This window comes from Genypterus blacodes, unplaced genomic scaffold, assembly GCF_046128005.1.
Source record: "Genypterus blacodes isolate CSIRO-AG114 ecotype Tasmania unplaced genomic scaffold, CSIRO-AGI_Gbla_v1 ptg000022l_1, whole genome shotgun sequence".
In the NCBI taxonomy this organism is placed as follows: domain Eukaryota; kingdom Metazoa; phylum Chordata; class Actinopteri; order Ophidiiformes; family Ophidiidae; genus Genypterus; species Genypterus blacodes.
The window spans coordinates 5,930,572-5,955,095 of NW_027466835.1; the positions used below are offsets into that span (position 1 = coordinate 5,930,572).

The 24,524-nt window shown below is 43.0% G+C and overlaps 4 protein-coding genes and 2 long non-coding RNA genes across 6 annotated transcripts; 2 read left to right on the forward strand and 4 right to left on the reverse strand.

Annotated features, from left to right (window-relative positions):
• Positions 1-249: 249 nt before the first annotated feature.
• LOC142992501 (uncharacterized) lies at positions 250-5,446 on the reverse strand. Its single transcript, XM_076142972.1, has 5 exons — positions 5,271-5,446; positions 4,146-4,197; positions 3,217-3,813; positions 3,008-3,127; positions 250-2,750 (listed from the first exon to the last, which is right to left on the reverse strand). Exons 1-5 carry the CDS (start codon positions 5,329-5,331, stop codon positions 1,811-1,813), a joined length of 1,770 nt encoding a protein of 589 aa, XP_075999087.1. The 5' UTR covers positions 5,332-5,446; the 3' UTR covers positions 250-1,810.
• On the forward strand, positions 4,269-12,303 carry LOC142992521 (uncharacterized). The gene is made up of 3 exons (XR_012961053.1): positions 4,269-5,320; positions 8,482-8,713; positions 10,003-12,303. It is a non-coding gene; the product is annotated as an uncharacterized LOC142992521 (long non-coding RNA).
• Positions 6,657-9,475, reverse strand: LOC142992504 (uncharacterized). The gene is made up of 4 exons (XM_076142974.1): positions 9,303-9,475; positions 8,351-8,947; positions 8,151-8,270; positions 6,657-7,891 (listed from the first exon to the last, which is right to left on the reverse strand). The coding sequence occupies exons 1-4, from the start codon at positions 9,350-9,352 to the stop codon at positions 6,931-6,933; spliced, it is 1,728 nt and encodes a 575-aa protein (XP_075999089.1). The 5' UTR covers positions 9,353-9,475; the 3' UTR covers positions 6,657-6,930.
• Positions 12,304-12,315: 12 nt separating the features above from the next.
• On the reverse strand, positions 12,316-15,298 carry LOC142992611 (uncharacterized). The gene is made up of 4 exons (XM_076143098.1): positions 15,167-15,298; positions 14,257-14,844; positions 14,052-14,171; positions 12,316-12,676 (listed from the first exon to the last, which is right to left on the reverse strand). The coding sequence occupies exons 1-4, from the start codon at positions 15,214-15,216 to the stop codon at positions 12,316-12,318; spliced, it is 1,119 nt and encodes a 372-aa protein (XP_075999213.1). The 5' UTR covers positions 15,217-15,298.
• Positions 15,299-16,697: 1,399 nt separating this feature from the next.
• On the reverse strand, positions 16,698-19,764 carry LOC142992612 (apolipoprotein L2-like). Its single transcript, XM_076143099.1, is given in 3 exon segments — positions 16,698-16,759; positions 18,414-19,363; positions 19,624-19,764. Coding segments are annotated over 3 exon segments (1,047 nt in total). The 5' UTR covers positions 19,659-19,764.
• An 85-nt stretch (positions 19,765-19,849) lies between these two features.
• LOC142992520 (uncharacterized) lies at positions 19,850-23,280 on the forward strand. Its single transcript, XR_012961052.1, has 3 exons — positions 19,850-20,184; positions 21,490-21,586; positions 23,125-23,280. It is a non-coding gene; the product is annotated as an uncharacterized LOC142992520 (long non-coding RNA).
• The last annotated feature ends 1,244 nt before the right edge of the window (positions 23,281-24,524 follow it).

The window sequence follows — 24,524 nt, forward strand, 5'->3', positions numbered from 1 at the left end:
TCAGCTCTTCCTCTGACACTTCCTCCAGCTCTGCAGGTCTTCCCTCTGCTTTCAGCCTCACCTTGCTCACACTTGATTGATTATTAATGTTCTCTAATTCACCAGCAGATGTCACCAGTGAATAAGATGGGTTTTTGTAGTGAACTCTTTCATATAAGAAACATTAGGCTCATCGGTTCTTCATCAGCTCACTTTAGGATTTATTTGTTTATCTATTAGGTGGAGTCATATGCATGGAGTTAAGTCAGGTTTGGTGAAGCATTTCTATGTTTTTATTGTGAATATTTGAAGTTATTACAAAATGAATGTAGTATTTTTTAATCTCAGTCTTTAATATTATTAGCATATTTTGAGTATTATTTTGTATTGCATTCTTTTTTTGTCCATTCCTTCCCTCTTATTTTACTCCTGTATTCGTTTTTTGTGCTTTTTTTTCTTTACTCCCTTTCTTAGCTTTGCGGTAATTGAAAAGTGTGCTATGAATTTGAATTTCCCTCAGGATTAATACATTCTATTTATCTACCTGTCAATCAAAGCACCCAACACTTAAGGATCTTGATTTAAAAAACAATGTACATAATAGACCTGTGTATTTCCTTGATAACAAGCGTTACCAATGTTACAGGAAAGCAAAAACAATCAGCTCTGTACAGGAGCAACAGAGAGCTCTCACATGGCCAAACAGACCCCCCCCCCCCCCCCCCCCCCCCCCCCCCCCCCCCCCCCCACACACACACACACACACACACTATGATTAGTCACAGACTAATCAGGAGTATCAAGTAGTGAGTATTAAAATTAGTATTATCAATATTAAAACAATCATGCCAAGAACAAACTGTTTACTTCCTTTCTAATAATGATCACTTACATAATAATAATAATAATGCCATGGATATAGTATCTTTTCTCCCACATATCCCTCCTTTGGTGATTACAATATCCCCAACATGATGATATACATATTTTAGCTGGAACCAAACAACCAGTGACGGGCAAAAACTAGCATCAATATACTAGAAAAATTCCCTCACGACCCCCTTGCCTCTCTCAACTTAATCATGGACGCTCACGCTTTTGCGCTGGTAGTGGTTCCATATCAATACACAAATATATGAAAATAGGTTACAAATGAAATGTAAGCCTGGCAGATCAGGTCAGGTCAGCATTTGCCTGTGGTGTGCAGTTGTGTGTAGATCAAAAATATAAACCAACAATGTAGAACTGAAATATGAATTGCTTAACTGTGATTACTGAGTAAATTAATGACCTATTTAACTGAAAATAAGATCCAAATGAGATTACCATAAACTTAGACAATCAAGACTTCAACCTATAGGAATATTGTAGTTCCTGCATTTACCAATACAGATGCAAACAATCTGAGTAACAAACCAATGTTAATATGTTGATAAAGAGTATACATATACAGTATAAAGTATACATAACCTATTATGATATCAAACCAAATACTGATACAGGAAGTGCAAAGTTCATATATGGCGATACAGAGGATAGATATAGATGTTTACCATTGTTGGAGACAGGCCTGGAGATGAAGCAGTTTCACAATCAACCTTGAAGCTTTACAACTGCGATTATGAAGTATAACAAAAAACATGTATCATCCAGGGAACATCAACAATAAAGTATTAAACAGAACACACACAGGGGCCCCATTTTCTGATTAGGCTAAATGTTGTGCTTTCTAGCTGTGAGTGTTACAGTGACAGTTACAGCCCCGTCTGACCACTGACTGTAAGTATTTCATATTGTTTTCTTTGGGATTCTCTCCCTGACACTCCATCTCTCAATAAAAGGGCTTCTCCAAGACAATTTGGTTCTTCTCTGATGTCAGCAGGCCTTCACACAGGGAGTCATGGATCTTCTGCCATGAGTCCATCTCTGAATGCCAAAGTGCAGCTCTGGCTCTGAGGAACTGCGACACTTCACTCCCACAGCCTTTGGCCAGACTGATGCTGTCTTTACAGATGAAGAAGATGTCCATGCCGATGAAGAGAGCATTGAGGGCAATCAAACCTGCCCGTGCTGACTTGGTGAGAGCAAGTGGCCCTTTGGCTATGGCCTGTCCTACATCTGGGATTTCTGAGGCCACCCTCGGCACATTACGGAGGGCTTTACCTTCCTGGACCGCCACTTTGGTGGCACCTGCGATCACCTCTTCAGTTTTCAACATCCTAGCAGCAGAGGCAGTATCAACAATGGAATCAAGGCCCTTTCCAATCGCTCCAGCTGTACTAACCACCTTACCTACTGCCAAAGCCACAGCGCTCTTACTCACTTCCACTTTGGGGACTGTCTGATGGGAGACCTCCTCCAGACAATTCTGAAGACCCTCCACATCGTTCATGAAGCTCTGGAGAACTTCGTTGGCTTTCTTTTGATGTTTGATATTGACTCCGATCTCTGTAGCCGTGGTGACTAAGCTGTTGACTCCGCTGGTAATTCCCATGCCAACACCAGTCAGTGTCAGAGCCAGAGACACACCAGCTGTTACAGGAATCAACGCCAAGCCAATAATGGAAAGCACACCTCCAACTGCCCCCACTGAGCTGCCAGCCACACTGGAGATCTTTGCCCCCTTCTTCATGTTGTCCAGCTGAACGGCGTTCTCCTCTACCTCCTTCATAAACTGCTGCATTGTGAGCTGTCGCTCACTGAACTCTTTGATGAAGCCGGTACAGGAGACTTCCTGGAACAAGAACACCAACCTAAAGTGCTCATCCATCCTGAAGAAGACCAAAAAGTATATAAATGAATAAAGATAGAAATAATGAAGAGGATTCTGCACAGATTAACTTAAAAGCACATCATGCCATCATGAAGCATACACATTATGTAATCCTAAGATTTTTATTTAGAGTTTGTTGATTTATTCAGCTGGTTGGTTGGATTGTATGATGTTTGTTTTTCAGGATTACTTAAATTCTCAACTTTTTGGTCAAACCTGCACACTCATCTTTTGCACAATGTATCCTCATATTACCTGATTTTAACAAGTTGGTTGATGTGACACAGCATCGTTTGTATGTCCTCTTCTGACAAATCTTCATTGAGTTCAACCTCTGTTGATGGGATCTTCTGGGAAGAGCTGTGAGTGACAGAGCTACAAGAGAACCAGAAATGTATCATTATGTGTCATCATGATCTGCACATAAAAGTAGAGTGGGATTTTCATTAACTGTCACCGGTTACCTCATCTCCATCTCCATCTTCTCACAGATGATCTGGGTGATCTGTATGTATTTGTCCAGTTGATAATTCAGCACTTCCACGTTGTGAAGGCTGGGTTGGAAGAAAACCTTTGCATCCCTCTTAAACTGCAGGAGGAGCGGGCAGACCAGGCGAGCAGCTGTAATGACGTCCTGCAGATGTTGAATGCTGATCTCTTGGGGCAGCTTGACCACCTGGTTCATCTCTGTGACCACATGCAGCGAGGTGACGGCCAGCCTCTCCACAGCATCCAGGAAGTCATCCAACTTCTCCAGGCCTTCCAGAGTGTCTGTCACCACTGCAGCCAACTCTTTCTCCAGCTCTGCACGCCTGCTGTCTGCAGAGGTAAATTTGCGCTTCATGTACTCCCAGAAAGCCTCACCCTTGTTCTCTGACTTATTAACATGGCTGAGGCTTAAGTCGATTTTATCAGCCCTGTCTTTGATGTCCATCATCATGTCCGACTCTGTTTCCCTCCAAAGTATCCATTTAGAGAGGCGGCTACAGAAGCTTCTCACAGTGTCAAGGTAGCTGAGGGTGTCTGAGGTGTATGAACACAAAGCCTCCTGTAGTTCCTCTCTGTAGCACAAAACAACAATGTTAACTTTCTCTGACTTGCTGAGCAAGGATCGGTTCTGTGACATCTACTTCTCATACTTTTTCATTCACTATTTGAGTAGATACATTATGTATACTCAAACAACATTATGACTTTCCCATTAAAATTTTTCTGAATATGGTAAAAGCTGAAGACCACTAGGCAGAGTAAAGCTTCGCCCCTCGAAAGATTTCTTTGTTTTTATTTTAAGGGTACCAATACTTTCAGCCACGTCTTTATTCCATACATTCTTATTTTAGGCTTCTTTTTTCTGTCTGTGACTTAAAGATTCCAACTTTACTTAATCACTCACCTGTTATTGTTCTGTCCCAGTGTGGATTCTGTTCCTTTGTCTTCCATCATACCTGCATAGATATGTTGACTTAAATTAAAGTTAAAACAAACCCAATCAGAATAAGCTACGATCTGTGCTACTCGACGGTCAGTGGATTTGTTAAATCTGCCACGTCTGAACCACACCTTTAGTTGTTTAACTATTTCAAGCCTCAGTTGTTCTTTGCTTTCACTTTCACCTTTGCAAACTTGTAATATCTCTAGTCAGAAACTCCAAAACTAAATCTTGGTTTTCATAACTCCTGAATGCCTTTCACACATATCAGCACACAGAATTATTATGTGAACAGTGCAATCATGCGATGTCAATCCTGGGTTATTTTTTTAAGGCATTTGAGTGTCACCAAATTAACCTGCTGCATTCAATCATGAAAGTGAAATACCAAAAGTAAATCGCTTCAATTTACTCAAGTAAAAGGCACACAGGTTACTAAGGCTTGGTAATAGTGCTTTGAAACAGTATCTGTATATTTTTTTAGGTCATATTGTGATGTTTTATACGTATCGATATGTATTATGAACAATAAAACACCCAGCCAGAGTAAACTTGAGCGCAAAAAGTGAGAAATAAGCGACATTGCTTCGGCGTTTTGCATTCTCTGTTGAATACGAAACCACGTAGGCTGTAAAACTCATGAACGTTGCAGACTAAACACAAACAAATGTACAAAGACAGACATTGATATTGTTTTTAGATAAATGATTCGTGAATCGACACATCAGATGAATAATCGATATTTTAGTTGCACAATTATCGCTATATGTGCTGCTTGATTCTTGCGCCCGGACTCATTTTTGTTGACGGACCGGATGTAGCTAGTTGTTAGCTGTTCCTGCTAGCTGCCTTGTTGCACTCAGTCAGGTTAATGTGCGAATTCTGCTGCCGGAAAATGGAGGAACGACGTATTGTGGTAACACATGTAACATCCGGGCAACTGTCAGTCATGACCACCAAGAGTGGAGCCGCGACAAAGAGGCTAATAGCCCCGCAGCTAACGCTAGCCCAACAAACAGTAGTAACCTAGCAAAGTGCCCACTAGCTCCCAGGCAGCGAGCGAAGTGAACAACACACAGAGTTTCTTACTGTTGTTACAAGGAGCATCGACCAAACATTGTGGCGTGAAACCCATTTGAGTATGTGACATGATACACACACTTCAGCACAGAATTGTCCTCCGATCATGGGCGTTTTTTTTTTTTTTTAGCATTCAGGAAATACACGACTGAGTGTTGTCTGAGACAAAGTGTGTACAGGCTTTGCAAATCAGGACAATGGTGTGATTGTTGCTGGGCGCCATGATTTCTTTATTGTCATGTTTTCTTCGCAACTTCAAACCAAGATTCACTTGTTCACGAAGTAAAGTCAATCAGCCAGATCGTCCCAATTAGAGAATCAAAATACTTAACAACTACAACGAAACTAACATTTCAATCTTTGAATTATTGAAAACTTAATGATAATTGTTATGCTTGCTGTTAAATTCCTCAACTCTCACAAACCTGTCAGTGTATTTCAATTCCAAAGTGCAGACATCAAAGTCCCATTTGGAAACGTGAAGAACATCTTGACATGGAGTATGTGACGTAAACAGGCAGTCAGCAGTTAGGAATGTAGTTAGACAGGAATGTCATGGTAATGGTTTCTTGGCATGTGATGAGGAAGGTTATAAGATAAGATAAAAGTTTATTGTTCTCAAGGAAACCGCTGTGCTCAGGCCTATTCTCCACCTTCTTACACCCTATTTCCTGAAGTTCATTGAGGGTTCATCCGGCAGCAAACATTATGTTCAGTTACAGAGCCACTTTCATTACAGTAGATAAAGCAATCCACTGTTTGGTGCACACAGACCGCTGCTTTAACCACACAGAAGAAGTAGTCAAAGCCTTTGGTATGTAAAGGGAGATTCCACAAATTTTCCACATAAATTCAGTTTCGGCTGTGGCGTCTGAACCGAACCAGCACCACAGACCGTGTATGCCGGCCTCTTGCGTTAATGTGGTACGCCTTAACCATGAAACAAGAAGATGGCAGGTCCCACGATAGATTTCAACGTCTTTGTGCGTCGTCAGGGAAGGAGATTGGTCACACATCCTCCCTTTTCCCTTTTGGACGCTTAAAGGCTCGGTTCCGAACTGTTGCTGCGATTCAGATTGCGACCAGAAGCGTTAATTAATCACCGCGTGGAATTTACATGTAAACGCGCTCTTCAAAAAAGGCATATTGAAGCTGCAATGGCCACGAGATAGCAGCGACATCCTTTAAAATGGGAGAAAATCACAAACAGTCGTGGCTATAAAACAGCGTTTGAAGATGTTTGGAGTAAAATGGCATATAGCAAGGATAATAAAGACTGGTATGTTTTCATACCAGCCTTTATTAGACACTTTATTAGTGTTTTAATTTCCAAACTCCTTCCCTAACCTACCAGCCCAAAGATTTCAAACTAAAACAATAATCACAACAGACAAATGAAGCCTGTGTATTTATTTGAAAATAAGTGTGATGTTACAGGAGAGCAAAAACAATCAGCTCTGTATAAGAGCTACAGAGAGGTCTCATATGGTCAAACACACACTGAGGGATTTAAGGACAAGCGGCAAATTGAAAAAAATCTCATTCTTTGATTAGCAGCCAGGGGGTAAATCAGTAAAGCTTGTATTAGTAAGAGTGAAGGCTGTTGGTGTTTCATACTGCTTTACTTTAAGGGGCTATAGGGCCAAATTTCATCAGCCAGATGCTTTCTTTACTTTTCTTTGTTTCTCCCTCCCTCTGTATAAAATGGTTTCTCCAGGACAATTTGGTTCTTCTCTGATGTCAGCAGGCCTTCACACAGGGAGTCATGGATCTTCTGCCATGAGTCCATCTCTGAATGCCAAAGTGCAGCTCTGGCTCTGAGGAACTGCGACACTTCACTCCCACAGCCTTTGGCCAGACTGATGCTGTCTTTACAGATGAAGAAGACGTCCATGCCGATGAAGAGAGCATTGAGGGCAATGAAACCTGCCCGTGCTGACTTGGTGAGAGCAAGTGGCCCTTTGGCTATGGCCTGTCCTACATCTGGGATTTCTGAGGCCACCCTCGGCACGTTACGGAAGGCTTTACCTTCCTGGACCGCCACTTTGGTGGCACCTGCGATCACCTCTTTAGCTTTCAACATCCTAACAGCAGAGGCAGCATCAACAATGGAATCAAGGCCCTTTCCAATCGATCCAACTTTACCAACCACCTTACCTACTGCCAAAGCCACATTGCTCTTTCTCACTTCTATTTTGGTCTGATTGGAGGCCCCCTCAAGACAATTCTGAAGACCCTCCACATCGTTCATGAAGCTCTGGAGAACTTCGTTGGCTTTCTTTTGATGTTTGATATTGACTCCGATCTCTGTAGCCGTGGTGACTAAGCTGTTGACGCCGCTGGTAATTCCCATGCCAACACCAGTCAGTGTCAGAGCCAGAGACACACCAGCTGTTACAGGAATCAAAGCCAAGCCAATAATGGAAAGCACACCTCCAACTGCCCCCACTGAGCTGCCAGCCACACTGGAGATCTTTGCCCCCTTCTTCATGTTGTCCAGCTGAACGGCGTTCTCCTCTACCTCCTTCATAAACTGCTGCATTGTGGGCTGTCGCTCACTGAACTCTTTGATGAAGCCGGTACAGGAGACTTCCTGGAACAAGAACACCAACCTAAAGTGCTCATCCATCCTGAAGAAGACCAAAAAGTATATAAATGAATAAAGATAGAAATAATGAAGAGGATTCTGCATTAACTTAAAAACACATCATGCCATCTTGAAGCTTACACATTATGTAATCCTTAGATTTTTATTTAAAGTTTGTTGATATATTCAGCTGGTTGGTTGGATTGTATTGTATTGATGTTTGTTTTTCAGGATTACTTAAATTCTCAACTTTTTGGTCAAACCTGCACACTCATCTTCTGCACAGTGTATCCTCATATTACCTGATTTTAACAAGTTGGTTGATGTGACACAGCATCGTTTGTATGTCCTCTTCTGACAAATCTTCATTGAGTTCAACCACTGTTGATGGGATCTTCTGGGAAGGGCTGTGAGTGACAGAGCTACAAGAGAACAAAAAATTGTTACTATGATCTGCACATTAAAAAGTAGAGTGGGATATTCATTAACTGTCACCGGTTACCTCATCTCCATCTCCATCTTCTCACAAATCATCTGGGTTGTGTGTATGTATTTGTCCAGTTGATAATTCAGCACTTCCAAGTTGTGAAGGCTGGGTTTGAAGAAAACCTTTGCATCCCTCTTAAACTGCAGGAGGAGTTGGCAGACCAGGCGAGCAGCTGTAATGACGTCCTGCAGATGTTGAATGCTGATCTCTTGGGGCAGCTTGACCACCTGGTTCATCTCTGTGACCACATGCAGCGAGGTGACGGCCAGCCTCTCCACAGCATCCAGGAAGTCATCCAACTTCTCCAGGCCTTCCAGAGTGCCTGTCACCACTGCAGCCAGCTCTTTCTCCAGCTCTGCACACCTGCTGTCTGCAGAGGTAAATTTGCTCTTCGTGTACTCCCAGAAAGCCTTACCTTTGTTCTCTGACTTATTAACATTGCTGAGGCTTATGTCGATTTTATCAGCCCTGTGTTTGATGTCCATCATCCTGTTCAACTCCTTCTCCCTCTGAAGTATCCATTTAGAGAGGCGGTTACAGAAGCTTCTCACAGTGTCGATGTAGCTGAGGGTGTCTGAGGTGTATGAACACAAAGCCTCCTGTAGTTCCTCTCTATAACACAAAAATCACAGGGTTAACTTTCTCTGACTTGCTGAGCAAGAATTGGTTCTGTGACATGTTGTAATTCTACTTCTAAATTTCATTCACTATTTGAGTAGATAAATTATCTATACACAAACAACATTCCCATTAGAATTTGTTCTGAATATGGTCAAAGCTCAAGGTCACTAGGCAGAGTAAAGCTTCGCCCCTCAAAACAATTGCTTTGTTTTTATTTTCAGGATACCAATAATTTCAGCCACGTCTTTATTCCATACATTGTTATATATAAAGGTAAAGGTAATTTATTTTGATCCCCGAGGGGAAATTATATACTTAAAGATTCCAACTTTACTTAATCACTCACCTGTTATTGTTCTGTCCCAGTGTGGATTCTGTTCCTTTGTCTTCCATCATGTCTGCATAGATATGTTGACTTAAATTGAAGTTAAAACAAACCTAATCAGAATAAGCTCCAATCTGTGCTACTCGACGCTCCGTTACTTTCTTTTATTTCCTCTTCCGAACCACCACCCTTCCTTGTTTATAGTTTAACTCTTTCTGGCCTTAGTAGTTTGCTTTCACTTTCACCTTTGCATATTTATGAAATTTCTAGTCAAAAACTCTAGAACTATATGACATATCGGTTTTCATAACTCCTGAATGCCTTTCACACATATCAGCACACATAATTATTATGTGAATAGTGCAACCATGTGATGTCAGTCCTGGGTTACTATTTTAAGGCATTTGAGTGTCACCAAATTAAAGTTCTGCATTCAATCATGAAGGTGGAATACCAAAAGTAAATCGCTACAATTTACTCAAGTAAATGGCACGCAGGTTACTAAGGCTGGGTAAAAGTGCTTTAATACAGTATCTCTATATTTTTAGGTCATATGGCGCTATTTAATATGTATCAATTTGTATTATTTACAATAAAACACCAAGTCAGAGTAAACTTGGGGGTTTATTTGTTTCATCAAAAAGCGAGAAATAAGGAATTTTGCTGCAGTGTCTACAGTCTCTGTTGAACATAAAACCTTTGCATCCCTCTTAAACTGCAGGAGGAGCGGGCAGACCAGGCGAGCAGTTGTAATGACGTCCTCCACATGTTGAATGCTGATCTCTTTTGGCACAGCTTGACCACCTGGGTGACCACATGCAGCGAGGTGACGGCCAGCCTCTCCACAGCATCCAGGAAGTCATCCAACTTCTCCAGGCCGTCCAAAGTGTCTGTCACCACTGCAGCCAGCTCTTTCTCCAGCTCTGCACGCCTGCTGTCTGCAGAGGTAAATTTGCTCTTCATGCACTCCCGGAAAGCCTCACCTTTGTTCTCTGACTTCTTAACATGGCTGAGGCTTAAGTCGATTTTATCAGCCCTGTGTTTGATGTCCATCATCATGTCTGACTCTGTTTCCCTCCAAAGTATCCATTTAGAGAGGCAGTTACAGAAGCTTCTCACAGTGTCAATGTAGCTGAGGGTGTCTGAGGTGTATGAACACAAAGCCTCCTGTAGTTCCTCTCTGTAACACAAAACGACAATGATGTTTGCTATAAGATGTCAAAAGACCATTTATTAATTTTGTTGAATGCTGGCTTTTATTTTCAGGGTGCCAATATTTATAGTCTGTATTCTATATATATCGAGAGAAACTGTCTTTCACTCAAAGTTAAGATGCCTTCCTCACTCTTATTTTAGCCTTCTTTTCTCTGTCTGGGCAATAATAATAGTTTTTATGTGGTGCTTCCTCCATAGACATCTGCAGGACTTGTCGCAGAAAATGTACTATATCCATGACATCCATCCAACATCCATTGTTATATAGAATTATACTATAGACTCCAATGTAAAAGTAAAATTGCTCCTTTATTTCTTCCAAAGGCATTTTAAAGGAGTGAATCTAAAAGCATAAGTAGGTTTCACTACAGTTAAAAACCCCTGTGGCTACAAACAAATAGTTTGCTCTGCTACCTTTAGGACCTAAAGGGACAGTACACCATATTTTTTCGAACCAAGCCAAAGTAAAAGTAAATGGCTGCCATGTTTTCTGGTGAAAGGCATAAAGGCATATTGTGTTTAGTACTGGGGGATAAAGCAGATTAAGGCAGCAGTTAAGATATTAAACCCAGGAAACAAGTGTTCAGAAGTTTAGCGCTTCAAAATAAAAGACAAAATGTAAATACTAGATTTATTTGTAATCTTTCAACAAGTCCATGTCGAGGTCAACCATTGTTGTTGGCCTCTCAATGGCACCCAGAAATGCACCCGCCTGCTCTAGGCCTCCCACAGCCTCTCACCACTGCAGACATCTCTTCCTCTAACTCTTCCTCCTGCTCATCTTCCAACTTTTCCTCCAGCTCTTCCTCTGACACTTCCTCCAGCTCTGCACGTCTTCCCTCTGCTTTCAGCCTCACCTTGCTCACACTTGATTGATTATTAATGTTATCTTATTCACCAGCAGATGTCGCCAGTGAATAAGATATAGGGTTTTTGTAGTGAACTCTTTCATATAAGAAACATCAAGGCCATCGGCTTTTCATCTGCTCACTTTAGGATTTATTTATTCATCTATTAGGTGGAGTCATATGCATGGAGTGAAGTCAGGTTTGGTGAAGCATTTCTATCTTTTTATTTTGAATATTTGAAGTTATTACAAAATGAATGTAGTATTTCTAATCTCAGTCTTTATTATTATTAGCATATTTTGAGTATTAATTTGTACTGCATTCTTTTTGTCCTTTCCTTTCCTCTTATTTTACTCCTGTAATCGTTTTTTGTGCTTTTTTTTTGAAAATTGTGCTATGAATTTGATCTACCTATCCATCAAAGCACCTAACACTTAAGGATCTTGATTTAAAAAACAATGCACATAATAGACCTGTGTATTTCTTTGATAACAAGCGTGATGTTACCAATGTTACAGGAAAGCAAAAACAATCAGCTCTGTACAGGAGCTACAGAGGGCTCTCACATGGCCAAACGCACGCACGCACGCACGCTTGACGCACGCACGCACGCACGCGCGCACGCACGCACACTATGATTAGTCATATACTAATCAGAAGTATCAAGTAGTGAGTATTAAAATCAGTATTATCAGTATTAAAACAATCATGCCAAGAACAAACTGTTTACTTCCTTTCTAATAGTGATCACTTACATAATAATTATAATTATAATGCCATGGATATAGTATATTTTTTCCCACATAACCCTCCTTTGGTGATTACAATTTTGCCAACATGATGATATACATATTTTACCTGGAACCAAACAACCAGTGACGGGCAATAACTAGCATCAATATACTAGAAAAATTCCCTCACGTCCCCCTTGCCTCTCCCAACTTAATCATGGACGCTCACGCTTTGGACGCTCACGCTTTGCTTTTATATTTAGAATTGACTCCGATCTCTGTGACCGTGGTAACTAAGCTGTTGACTCCACTGGTAATTCCCATGCCAACACCAGTCAGTGTCAGAACCAGAGACACACCAGCTGTTACAGGAATCAACACCAAGCCAATAATGGAAAGCACACCTGCAACTGCCCCCACTGAGCTGCCAGCCACACTGGAGATCTTTGCCCCCTTCTTCATGTTGTCCAGCTGAACAGCGTTCTCCTCTACCTCCTTCATAAACTGCTGCATTGTGGGCTGTCGCTCACTGAACTCTCTGATGAAGCCGGTACAGGAGACTTCCTGGAACAAGAACACCAACCTAAAGTGCTCATCCATCCTGAAGAAGACCAAAAAAAAAGAATAAATAAATAGGTTTGAGGATTCTGCACAGATTCACTTAAAAACACATCATGCCAGCATGAAGCTACATACTCCCTACAGTCCAGGGGTGTCAAACTCAGGCCCGCGGGCCAAATCTGGTCCACAGTGTAATTATATTTGGCCCGCGAGATAACGTGAAATGTCTGCTAGAGCTGGCCCGCCGGTATATAGCGCATGCACCGCTAATACTACACATCCCAGAATGCTCTGCGAGTGCGTTCTCTGTGACATCACGAGCCATTTCGATGTGCTCAACCTGCAGCTTCAGGGCAGTGAGGGCACAAACATGTCCGCTGCGTTGAGGGATCTTCAAACTAAGTTGTGCCAGTGGAAGACTAGGACGCTGCAAGGACACTCGGGCCATTTTCCGTGCTGCCAAACCATGAAAGAGCAGATCTTTACCTCCGTGTCGCCAAGTGCACAGTTTGCTGAAAAACTCTACGTACTCAGCGCCAAGTTTACGCGGCGATTTGCCGACTTTGAAGCCCAGAAATGTTGGTTTGGAGTGCTTAGTAGTCCGTTTGCATTTGACGTGGAACGCGCATCGACCAACTCCATCGACTTCACTGAACTCCCCTGTAGGAACATGCTCAAGTCAAAGTATGACTCTGTTCCTCGTTTCATCCCCGACACAATTCCCCAACTCCGTCCCCAAGCAGCTCAAATGCTCACTATGTTCGGCAGCACATATCTATGTGCATCAGAGTAAATCATAGTTTAGCAAACTGAGCCTTTCTTTCTGCACTTTTGTCTTGCCTGACCTAGAATAGTTGAATTGTTGGATTTTCATTGAGGGAAATAATTTAATTTGCGTTGTTCTGTTGTTCTGTGAAAAAAAGGTTTCCATTGAAAATGAACTTGAAAGGTTACAGATAGAGAGAGGCATAATAATTATTTTATTTAGATAAAAATAAGAAACGAATGCCACTGCTGTATCTCTTATTTGAAAATCTATTTCTCATGTGTTTATAATATTAAGCTTTGCTTGTTCCAGATTTAATGTTTAAGCTAAACGTAAATATGTTTCCATATGAAAAAGTTATCATTATATGTCTGGAGAGAAGGGAAAACATACACAATTGTAGTAAATTTTTCAAGAGATATGGAGTCTGGCTCGCAGTCCCAGTTTTTTATTTTGACCCACTGAGTATTTGAGTTTGACACCCCTGCCCTACACATAAAGTAATCCTAACATTTTTATTTAGAGTTTGTTGATTTATTTAGAGCTCTGTCAGCTGGTTGGTTGGATTGTTTGATGTTTGTTTGTTTGGTTCTCAACATTTTTGTCAAACCTGCGCACTCATCTTCTGCACAGTGTATCCTCATATTACCTGATTTTAACAAGTTGGTTGATGTGACACAGCACCGTTTGTATGTCCTCTTCTGACAAATCTTCATTGAGTTCAACCACTGTTGATGGGAGCTTCTGGGAAGGGCTGTGAGTGACAGAGCTACAAGAGAACCAGAAAACAGAAATTGTCATTATGACCTGCACATAAAAGTAGAGTGTGATTTTCATCAACTGTCACCGGTTACCTTATCTCCATCTCCATCTTCTCACAGATGATCTGGGTGATCTGTTTGTATTTGTCCAGTTGATAATTCAGCACTTCCACGTTGTGAAGGCTGGGATGGAAGTAAACCTTTGCATCCCTCTTAAACTGCAGGAGGAGTGGGCAGACCAGGCGAGCAGCTGTAATGACGTCCTGCAGATGTTGAATGCTGATCTCTTGGGTCAGCTTGACCACCTGGTTCATCTCTGTGACCACATGCAGCAAGGTGACGGCCAGCCTCTCCACAGGATCCAGGAAGTCATCCAACTTCTCCAGGCCTTCCAAAATGTCTGTCACCACTGCAGCCAGCTCTTTCTCCAGCTCTGCACGCCTGCTGTCTGCAGAGGTAAATTTGTACTCCCAGAAAGCCTTACCTTTGTTCTCTGACTTATTAACCTGGCTGAGGCTTAAGTCGATTTTATCAGCCCTGTCTTTGATGTCCATCATCATGTCCAACTCCTTCTCCCTCTGAAGTATCCACATGGAGAGGCAGTTACAGAAGCTTCTCACAGTGTCGTTGTAGCTGAGGGTGTCTATGGTGTATGAACACAAAGCCTCCTGTAGTTCCTCTCTGTAACACAAAACAACAATGTTAACTTTCTCTGACTTGCTGAGCAAGAATTGGTTCTGTGACATGTTGTAATTCTACTTCTAAATTTCATTCACTATTTGAGTAGATAAATTATGTATACACATAATTGAAGTTAAAACAACATTCCCATTAGAATTTGTTCTGAATATGGTCAAAGCTCAAGATCACTATGCAGAGTAAAGATTCACCCCTCAAAACAATTGCTTTGTTTTTATTTTAGGGTACCAATACTTTCAGCCACGTCTTTATTCCATACATTCTTATATATACTTAAAGATTCCAACTTTGCTTAATCACTCACCTGTTATTGTTCTGTCCCAGTGTGGATTCTGTTCCTTTGTCTTCCATCATGTCTGCATAGATATGTTGACTTAAATTAAAGTTCAAACAAACCTAATCAGAATAAGCTACGATCTGTTCTACCCGCTGCTCCATCGATCTCTTTTATTGCCACACGTAATTTCCCCCGGGATAATAAACTTTCATCTTATCTTATCTTATTGCTCCATCCCAGTGTGGATTCTGTTCCTTTGTCATCCATCATATCAGCGTAGATATGTTGGCGGATATGATGTTGTGTATGTTGAATTGAAGTTCAAACCTACTTTATCAAACAAAGCTACAATCTGTGCTACTTGACTTTCAGTTGTTGTTGTGTTTAGTGTTTGCCACGTCTGAACCACACCATACTTTCTTGAACTCAAGCCTCAGTCATTCTTTGCCTTCGCTTTCACCTTTATATTCTAAAGAGCAGGAAAGACTACATAAAATCAGAGTTTGTTGTTTTGTGTAGAGGGAGAAAAGAAGAGGGCCCAAAACCGAACCTTGCGGAACCCCAGTGGTGAGCCTACGTGGCTTCGAAACAGAACCTCTCAGTGTTACCTGGTAGGAGCCACCTGTCAGGTAGGACGCAAACATGGAGAGCGCAGAGCCAGAGACACCCATTCCCTCCAGGGTAGAGAGAAGGATCTGGTGGTTCACCGTGTCGAACGCTGCAGACAGGTCCAGGAGAATCAGGACAGAGGAGAGAGAGTTCGCTCTAGCAGCTTGGAGTGACTCGGTCACTGCCAGGAGGGCAGTCTCAGTTGAGTGGCCCACCTTGAAGCCGGACTGGTGGGGGTCCAAGGGGTTATTCTGGTGGAGGTACAGGAACAGTTGATTGAAGACAGCACGTTCAAGAGTTTTAGATAGGAAGGGGAGAAGGGATACCGGTCTGTAGTTCTTCATGTCTGAAGGGTCAAGAGTTGGTTTCTTTAGACGGGGAGTGACTCTGGCAGTCTTGAAAGCAGAGGGAAAAGAGCCAGAAGCCAAAGACGTGTTAATGAGGTGGGTCAGGTAGGGAAGAAGATCAGGTGCAGCAGACTGAAGGAGAGGGGAGGGGACTGGGTCAAGGGAGCACGTGGTGGGGCAGCTAGATGTGACAAGGTGAAGGACCTCCTTTGCGGAGGGGGAGAAAATTGGGACAGAGAGGGGGGTGGGGAGGGAGAAGGTGGTAGAGAGGGAGGGGTGGAATGGGGAGACAGGTGTGGACAGCTGGGGGGTGAGGGAAGGAAGATCGGATATCGTTAACCTTCTTGTCGAAGAAGTTGGCGAAATCGTCAGGGAGGAGGGAGGAGGAGGGTGGAGGGGGTGGGGATTGGAGGAGGGACGAGAAAGTTTCAAAGAGTTTTGTGGGGTTGGAAGCAGAGGTTTGAATTTTGGTGCAGAAGAAGGCAGCTTTAGCAGCAGAGAGAGAGGAGGAGAAAGTGGAAAGCAGCGATTGGAATGCATGAAGGTTCTCCAGGAGTTTGCCATTCCTCCATTTGCGCTCAGCCGCTCTCAGGCTCTGTCTCTCAGTACGCACTACCAAGGGGCCGGTGGAGTTGGGCGTAGATAGGCCTGGAGGCCTGGAGGCCTGGAGATGAGGGGGCAGAGATTGTCCAGAGAGGAGGACAGGGTGGAGAGAAGAAGATCAGTGGCAGTGTCAGGGGATAGAAGAGAAAAAGATTCAGGGGCAGGGAGAGCGGAGAGAACAGAAGAGGAGAGATCAGTGGGGGCGAGAGAGCGTAGATTGGGACGAGAAGATACAATGCGGGTGGGGGGACATACCTTACTTTCTTTACTTTATAAGAACCTTTGCATCCCTCTTAAACTGCAGGAGAAACTGCACAATGTGCATATAATGGACCTGTGTATTTCTTTGATAACAAGCGTGACGTTTCCAATGTTACAGGAAAGCAAAAACAATCAGCTCTGTACAGGAGCTACAGAGAGCTCTCACATGGCCACACACACACACACACACACACACACACACTATGATTAGTCATAGACTAATCAGGAGTATCAAGTAGTGAGTATTAAAATCAGTATTATCAGTATTAAAACAATCATGCCAAGAACAAACTGTTTACTTCCTTTCTAATAATGATCACTTACATAATAATAATAATAATAATAATAATAATAATAATGCCATGGATATAGTATCTTTTCTCCCATATATCCCTCCTTTGGCGATTACAATATCATTAACATGATGATATACATATTTTAGCTGGAACCAAACAACAAGTGATGGGCAATAACTAGCATCAATATACTAGATGCTATACTATACTAAATTCCCTCACAACCCCCTTGCCTCTCTCAACTTAATCATGGGCGCTCACGCTTTTGCGCTGGTAGTGGTTCCATAACGATACACAAATATATAAAAATAGGTTACAAATGAAATGTAAGCCTGGCAGATCATGTCAAGTCAGCATTTGCCTGCGGTGTGCAGTTGTGTGTAGATTACATTACATAACATTACGATCATTTTGGCAGACGCTTTTATCCAAAGCGACTTACATTACATTACCACCCTTCGCAGAGGGGGGAGCAATTGAGGGTTCGGTGCCTTGCTCAGGGGCACCTCGGCAGGGACTCGAACCGGCGACCCTCCGGTTCCCAAGCGGAAGTAAAAATATAATATAAACCAACAATGTAGATCTGAAATATGAATCTGTTAACTGTGATTACTGAGTAAATGAATGACCTATTTAACTGCAAATGAGATCCAAATGAGATTAGCATAAACTTACACAATCAAGACTTCAACCTATAGGAATATTATAGTTCCTGTATTTACCAATACAGATGCAAACAATCTTAGTAACGAATGCATGTTAATATGTTGATACACAGTATACATATACAGTCTAAAGTATACATAACCTATTATGATATGAAACCAAATACTGATCCAGGAAGTGCAAAGTTCATATATGGCGATACAGAGGATAGATATAGATGTTTACCATTGTTGGAGACAGGCCCGGAGATGAAGCAGTCTCACAATCAACCTTGAAGCTTTACAACTGCGATTATGACGTATAACAAAAAACATGTATCATCCAGGGAACATCAACAATAAAGTATTAAACAGAACACACACAGAGCCCCATTTTCTGATTAGGCTAAATGTTGTGCTTTCCAGCTGTGAGTGTTACAGTGACAGTTACAGCCCCGTCTGACCACTGACTGTAAGTGTTTCATATTGTTTTCTTTGGGATTCTCTCCCCGACACTCCATCTCTCAATAAAAGGGCTTCTCCAAGACAATTTGGTTCTTCTCTGATGTCAGCAGGCCTTCACACAGGGAGTCATGGATCTTCTGCCATGAGTCCATCTCTGAATGCCAAAGTGCAGCTCTGGCTCTGAGGAACTGCGACACTTCACTCCCACAGTCTTTGGCCAGACTGATGCTGTCTTTACAGATGAAGAAGACGTCCATGCCGATGAAGAGAGCATTGAGGGCTATCAAACCTGCCCGTGCTGACTTGGTGAGAGCAAGTGGCCCTTTGGCTATGGCCTGTCCTACATCTGGGATTTCTGAGGCCACCCTCGGCACGTTACGGAAGGCTTTACCTTCCTGGACCGCCACTTTGGTGGCACCTGCGATCACCTCTTCAATTGTCAAGAGCCTAACAGCAGAGGCAGCATCAACAATGGAATCAAGGCCCTTTCCAATCGCTCCAGCTGTACTAACCACCTTACCTACTGCCAAAGCCACAGCGCTCTTACTCACTTCCACTTTGGGGACTGTCTGATGGGAGACCTCCTCCAGACAATTCTGAAGACCCTCCACATCGTTCATGAAGCTCTGGAGAACTTTGTTGGCTTTCTTTTGATGTTTGATATTGACTCCGATCTCTGTGACCGTGGTAACTAAGCTGTTGACTCCGCTGGTAATTCCCATGCCAACACCAGTCAGTGTCAGAGCCAGAGACACACCAGCTGTTACAGGAATCAAAGCCAAGCCAATAATGGAAAGCACACCTCCAACTGCCCCCACTGAGCTGCCAGCCACACTGGAGATCTTTGCCCCCTTCTTCATGTTGTCCAGCTGAACGGCGTTCTCCTCTACCTCCTTCATAAACTGCTGCATTGTGGGCTGTCGCTCACTGAACTCTTTGATGAAGCCGGTACAGGAGACTTCCTGGAACAAGAACACCAACCTAAAGTGCTCATCCATCCTGAAGAAGACCAAAAAGTATATAAATGAATAAAGATAGAAATAATGAAGAGGATTCTGCACAGATTAACTTAAAAACACATCATGCCATCATGCCATCATGAAGCTAACACATTATGTAAGTTTGTTGATTTATTTAGAGCTCTGTCAGCTGGTTGGTTGGATTGTATGATGTTTGTTTGTTTTTCAGGATTACTTAAATACTCAACTTTTTTGTCAAACCTGCACACTCATCTTCTGCACAGTGTATCCTCATATTACCTGATTTTAACAAGTTGGTTGATGTGACACAACATCGTTTGTATGTCCTCTTCTGACAAATCTTCATTGAGTTCAACCTCTGTTGATGGGATCTTCTGGGAAGAGCTGTGAGTGACAGAGCTACAAGAGAACCAGAAATTGTCATTATGACCTGCACATAAAAGTAGAGTGTGATTTTCATTAACTGTCACCGGTTACCTCATCTTCATCTCCATTTTCTCACAGATGATCTGGGTGATCCGTATGTATTTGTCCAGTTGATAATTCAGCACTTCCACGTTGTGAAGGCTGGGTTGGAAGTAAACCTTTGCATCCCTCTTAAACTGCAGGAGGAGCGGGCAGACCAGGCGAGCAGCTGTAATGACGTCCTGCAGATGTTGAATGCTGATCTCTTGGGGCAGCTTGACCACCTGGTTCATCTCTGTGACCACATGCAGCGAGGTGACGGCCAGCCTCTCCACAGCATCCAGGAAGTCATCCAACTCCTCAAGGCCTTCCAGAGTGCCTGTCACCACTGCAGCCAGCTTTTTCTCCAGCTCTGCACGCCTGCTGTCTGCAGAGGTAAATTTGCGCTTCATGTAGTCCCGGAAAGCCTCACCTTTGTTCTCTGACTTCTTTACATGGCTGAGGCTTAAGTCACTTTTATCAGCCCTGTCTTTGATGTCCATCATCATGTCTGACTCTGTCTCTCTGCAAAGTATCCATTTAGAGTGGCAGTTACAGAAGCTTCTCACAGTGTCGTTGTAGCTGAGGGTGTCTGAGGTGTATGAACACAAAGCCTCCTGTAGTTCCTCTCTGTAACACAAAACCATTTTTTTATTTTGTTGAATGCAGGTTTTTATTTTCAGGGTGCAATCTGTTCCTTTTGCTTCCATCATGTCTGCGTCGATATGTTGACTTGTATTGAAGTCATTGGAAGCTAAAATGCACCTAATTAGACTAAGCTAAGATTGGTGCCTATCGGGGCTCAGTTTTATTTGTTTGTGGTTTGCCACACCTGAACCATGCCTGTTTTCTTTTCTTAGCCTTTTAAAGACTCAGACCATCATCTGGGTGATCTGTGTGTTTTTGTCCAGTTGTTGTCTTTCAGTTAAGTTTAGTCACTTCATTTACTCTTCTTTTACTCTTATTTTTTCTGTCTGTGACTTAAAGATTCCAACTTTAAATTACACTCACCTGTTATTGTTCCGTCCCAGTTTGGATGCTGTTTCTTTGTCTTCCATCATACCCGCGTAGACATGTAGGCTGATATGATGTGTACTGTATGTTGAATTGAAGTTAAAACATACTTTATCAAACAAAGCTACGATCTGTTCTACTTGACACTGTTGTTTTAAGTGTTTGCCACATCTAAACCACATCTTACTTTGAAGCCTCTGTAATTCTTTGCCTTCACTTTCACCTTTATATTCTGAAGAGCTGGAGTGGCTCGGGAATCAACTTAAAAAAAAAAACGACATGAAATCAGAGTTTTCATGTCTTCTGAGTACTTTTCAACTGGTGTGTGAGTAATGCAGTCACATTACGTCGGTCCTGGATTTTTGTTTGTAGGCATTTCATCGTGGCAAACAAATATCAGCAGCTATTAACACATCACACACACACACATGGGCACAGGAAGTGAGTGCTGGCATACGCAGGCTCCAGGGGGTAAGGTGGGCTCTGAGCTGTTTCCATGGAAACGGGGCATTCAGAACATCTGTATTTGTTTCCAGCTGGTCTCAGTTGGCTCCTCACACAGTCCCATCAGCGCAGACGTGTGGCTCTGTGCTCAATGAGCACAGGTCTCAGATCAGACAGCAGTTAGAGAAGTGAGAGTGTAAACTGTTCCAGCACAGAGCTCACCTGTCTGTTGTTCTCTCACAGGAACCAGAAGATGTAATTAACATGTGAGAGAGCAAACGAGTGCTGTACATGGAGCCCCTCTCGAGCCTGCTACACACACTGGATGCTGCCGTGATATGTGAGTACAGAGACGTGATCATCATAAGCTTTTTGGCTCTCTATATGGAGTGTTATTCAGAAGGGAAGGAAGCAAAAGGGAATTAAGGAAGATAAATTATAAAGAAAGAATGAAGGACAAAATGTTGTCAGGCAGGATGGAACAAGGTAGGGGGGAAGAGAGAAAGAAGGCAGTTTGAAGGTGTAATAACTCATTGTGGCCACGAGGGGTCAGCAAAATCCTCAAAACAAAGGTTGATGACAAACAGCCTTAGAAGTTCTCATCCAGGTGACTCACAACATCGGGTGTGTGTGTGTGTGTGTGTGTGTGTGTGTGTATGTGTGTGTGTGCGTGTGTGTGTGTGTGTGTGTGTGTGTGTGTGTGTGTGTGTGTGTGTGTGTGTGTGTGTGTGTGTGTGTGTTTTGAGGGGAAAGCACAGCAAGGACAGCCGGGACAAAGCGCTCAGTCAGCTGCGCTCGGCTCAGCACAGACACTTAGGGATCAGGGTGGAAACACTGCTGACATGACAGTGTCCTCACACAAGCAAGACGGGTGCAAAACATCGACGGAGACACGGCAGAACACACACACACACACACACACACACACACACCAGAGAGAGAGAGAAGCACTGAGTCGGGAAAGGCAGAAGTACTGTAAATGTAAACGGATGGATGAATGAAATGTTTTGTGATTTAGATTAACTTTAACCCAGCCTTACCATCATGTTTCCTTTAATGTTGTTCCATTTTTTCAACAATCAAATACCCTGAGAAATCTTCTTCCAACTCAAAGAAAATATACAAATACAAAATCCTCGAAGTTGCCAGTTTCCAATCCTCCAAACATACGCCTTGTTATCTGCCATATGCGTTGTTAAAAATCATCAAACACACTCCAACTATCCACTGCGGAATCCAATTTGCCTTCCAAGAGAATCCCCCTAGAGACCGTTTAAGTTCAGCTGTGAGTCTTCTCAGAGTGGAGGCAATGAACAATGGAGACCAGAGGACCCACGGGTGCATCCTCACCCAGAGACTCTCGCTAATCTGGCTCAATTACTGAGAGCAGAGAGGAATGTTCAAAGGGTCGCCACTTTCACGCCATCCTTTTCCCCTTCTGCCTCCTTTTACCCCAGAGCACAATTTAGTCAGAGCGTTTGCCTATAAGCCAGTGCTCAGGGGTGCTTTAACAAGGCTCATGTCAGATTGGCATGAAGACTCCGTGTGGGGCCGGCGTGGGTGCAGGCCTGGTACCCAACTTGTGCACCCTGGCCTGTCAGGGATAATTGCTTAATGGATGTAGAGGATGTCCCACATCCTGGACGAGAGGGAAAATCAGAGAGGTCTTTAGTTCAAGCTGGAGCTCTCTCTTCAGGGGAAAGGGAGAGATCATTCAAAGCTATTTACACGAGGAAGACTGTTGAAGCGCGTTGAGGACCTGGTGAGGTGATAAATTATTGAAAAAGGCCCACACGCTTCATCACACAAGTACATATTTGTGTGATTGACGCAAAGACTGCAGGAACAATCTGCCTGTTCATCTCTTCTTATGTGTAGGTGGCAGCCGGTTTTCATCATCAAGTCCAAGCCGCAGCCATTTGTCCCGCCGAAGGGACCTTGAGCAAGACACCGAGCCCTCTTCGTGATCACATAACTACAGATAGTTCCAAATAAAATGGCCATAAATTCAAGATGGGAGGAAATAGAAATGTGAACTAATCTAAGTGTTGCAGACATCTGGCTATGCAAGGCATCTTGGTCGCAAAATGTCACAATTATAAAAGTAATTCATGCTTTTATTTCATCTTGTTTAGATTATTACAGTCAGTCTTCTCTGTCTCTCCTACAACTCACACACAATCCTGCCTCCTGCCCTTTATTGTACTTTTTCTCGCTGGCTTTTAATTACTACTTTTATCACTTTCTTTTATTGCTGTGTCTTAACCCGGGGTCTTCTGTCCCTTTTTAATTTTTACGATTTTGTGTTCCATGTTTGTCTCAATTACACAGCACACCGGCCAACGATTGGCTAAGTAACGTGATGGATGAGTGAGGGGAGCACAGGGTTCGAGTGACCCGATTTGTACATTTGGAGTTGCGATTAACGCTTTTCAGCAGCAGGGGGCGACAAACTCCACCATGGGCAGAGGCTGGGAGGGAGCTGTCCATTCAGCACCGCGAGCCAATACAGTGAGCGAACACTAATCACACAGGACTCGGTTATTTATTTATTTACTTTACATTTTTATACATGAGATGATTAAAGCTGTGCGTTCAGATTGAAAAATAACACGTAACGCCTCGTAAACAAGACTGTGCAGCCGCATGCTCGCTGTTGCCATTTCGCCATCATTGCCACTGAAGGAGAAGTAACATCTTAGTCTCCTCTAATCTGTGGAAGATGACACCATGTTTGCAATTCAAAGGCTCAGAGCTGTAGCCCGACTTGTCGAGAAGAAAGAAAGGGGGCGAGAGAAGGGAAGCTGCCAGTGGGACACAAACCTGCACAAGCGTTTGCTACATTAAATTACTTCCTCTGCAACAATTGGACGGGACAATAATGGCAGAAAACAAAATGCATAAATCTCACCCTGTGTGCACAAATGCAATAATGCAATTCAATAATCCTCCATCCAGAGAGAGAGAGAGAGAGAGAGAGAGAGAGAGAGAGAGAGAGAGAGAGAGAGAGAGAGGGGGCATCGCAACACCCCCTCCTTCCTCCCCCTCCACTCACAGAAAACGGAATTAAAAATCTTTAATATCTTTCCAGCAACGAGCCTCCATTGCTGCAGCACGGAGCACACACACACATACACACACACACACACACACACACATACACACACACACACACACACACACACACACGCACTTACTCACACGTACACACGCGGACACACGCACGCGCCGAGGGCCCTTCACCCGTCACCGAGACGAAGAAGAGGAAGAGGAAGAGG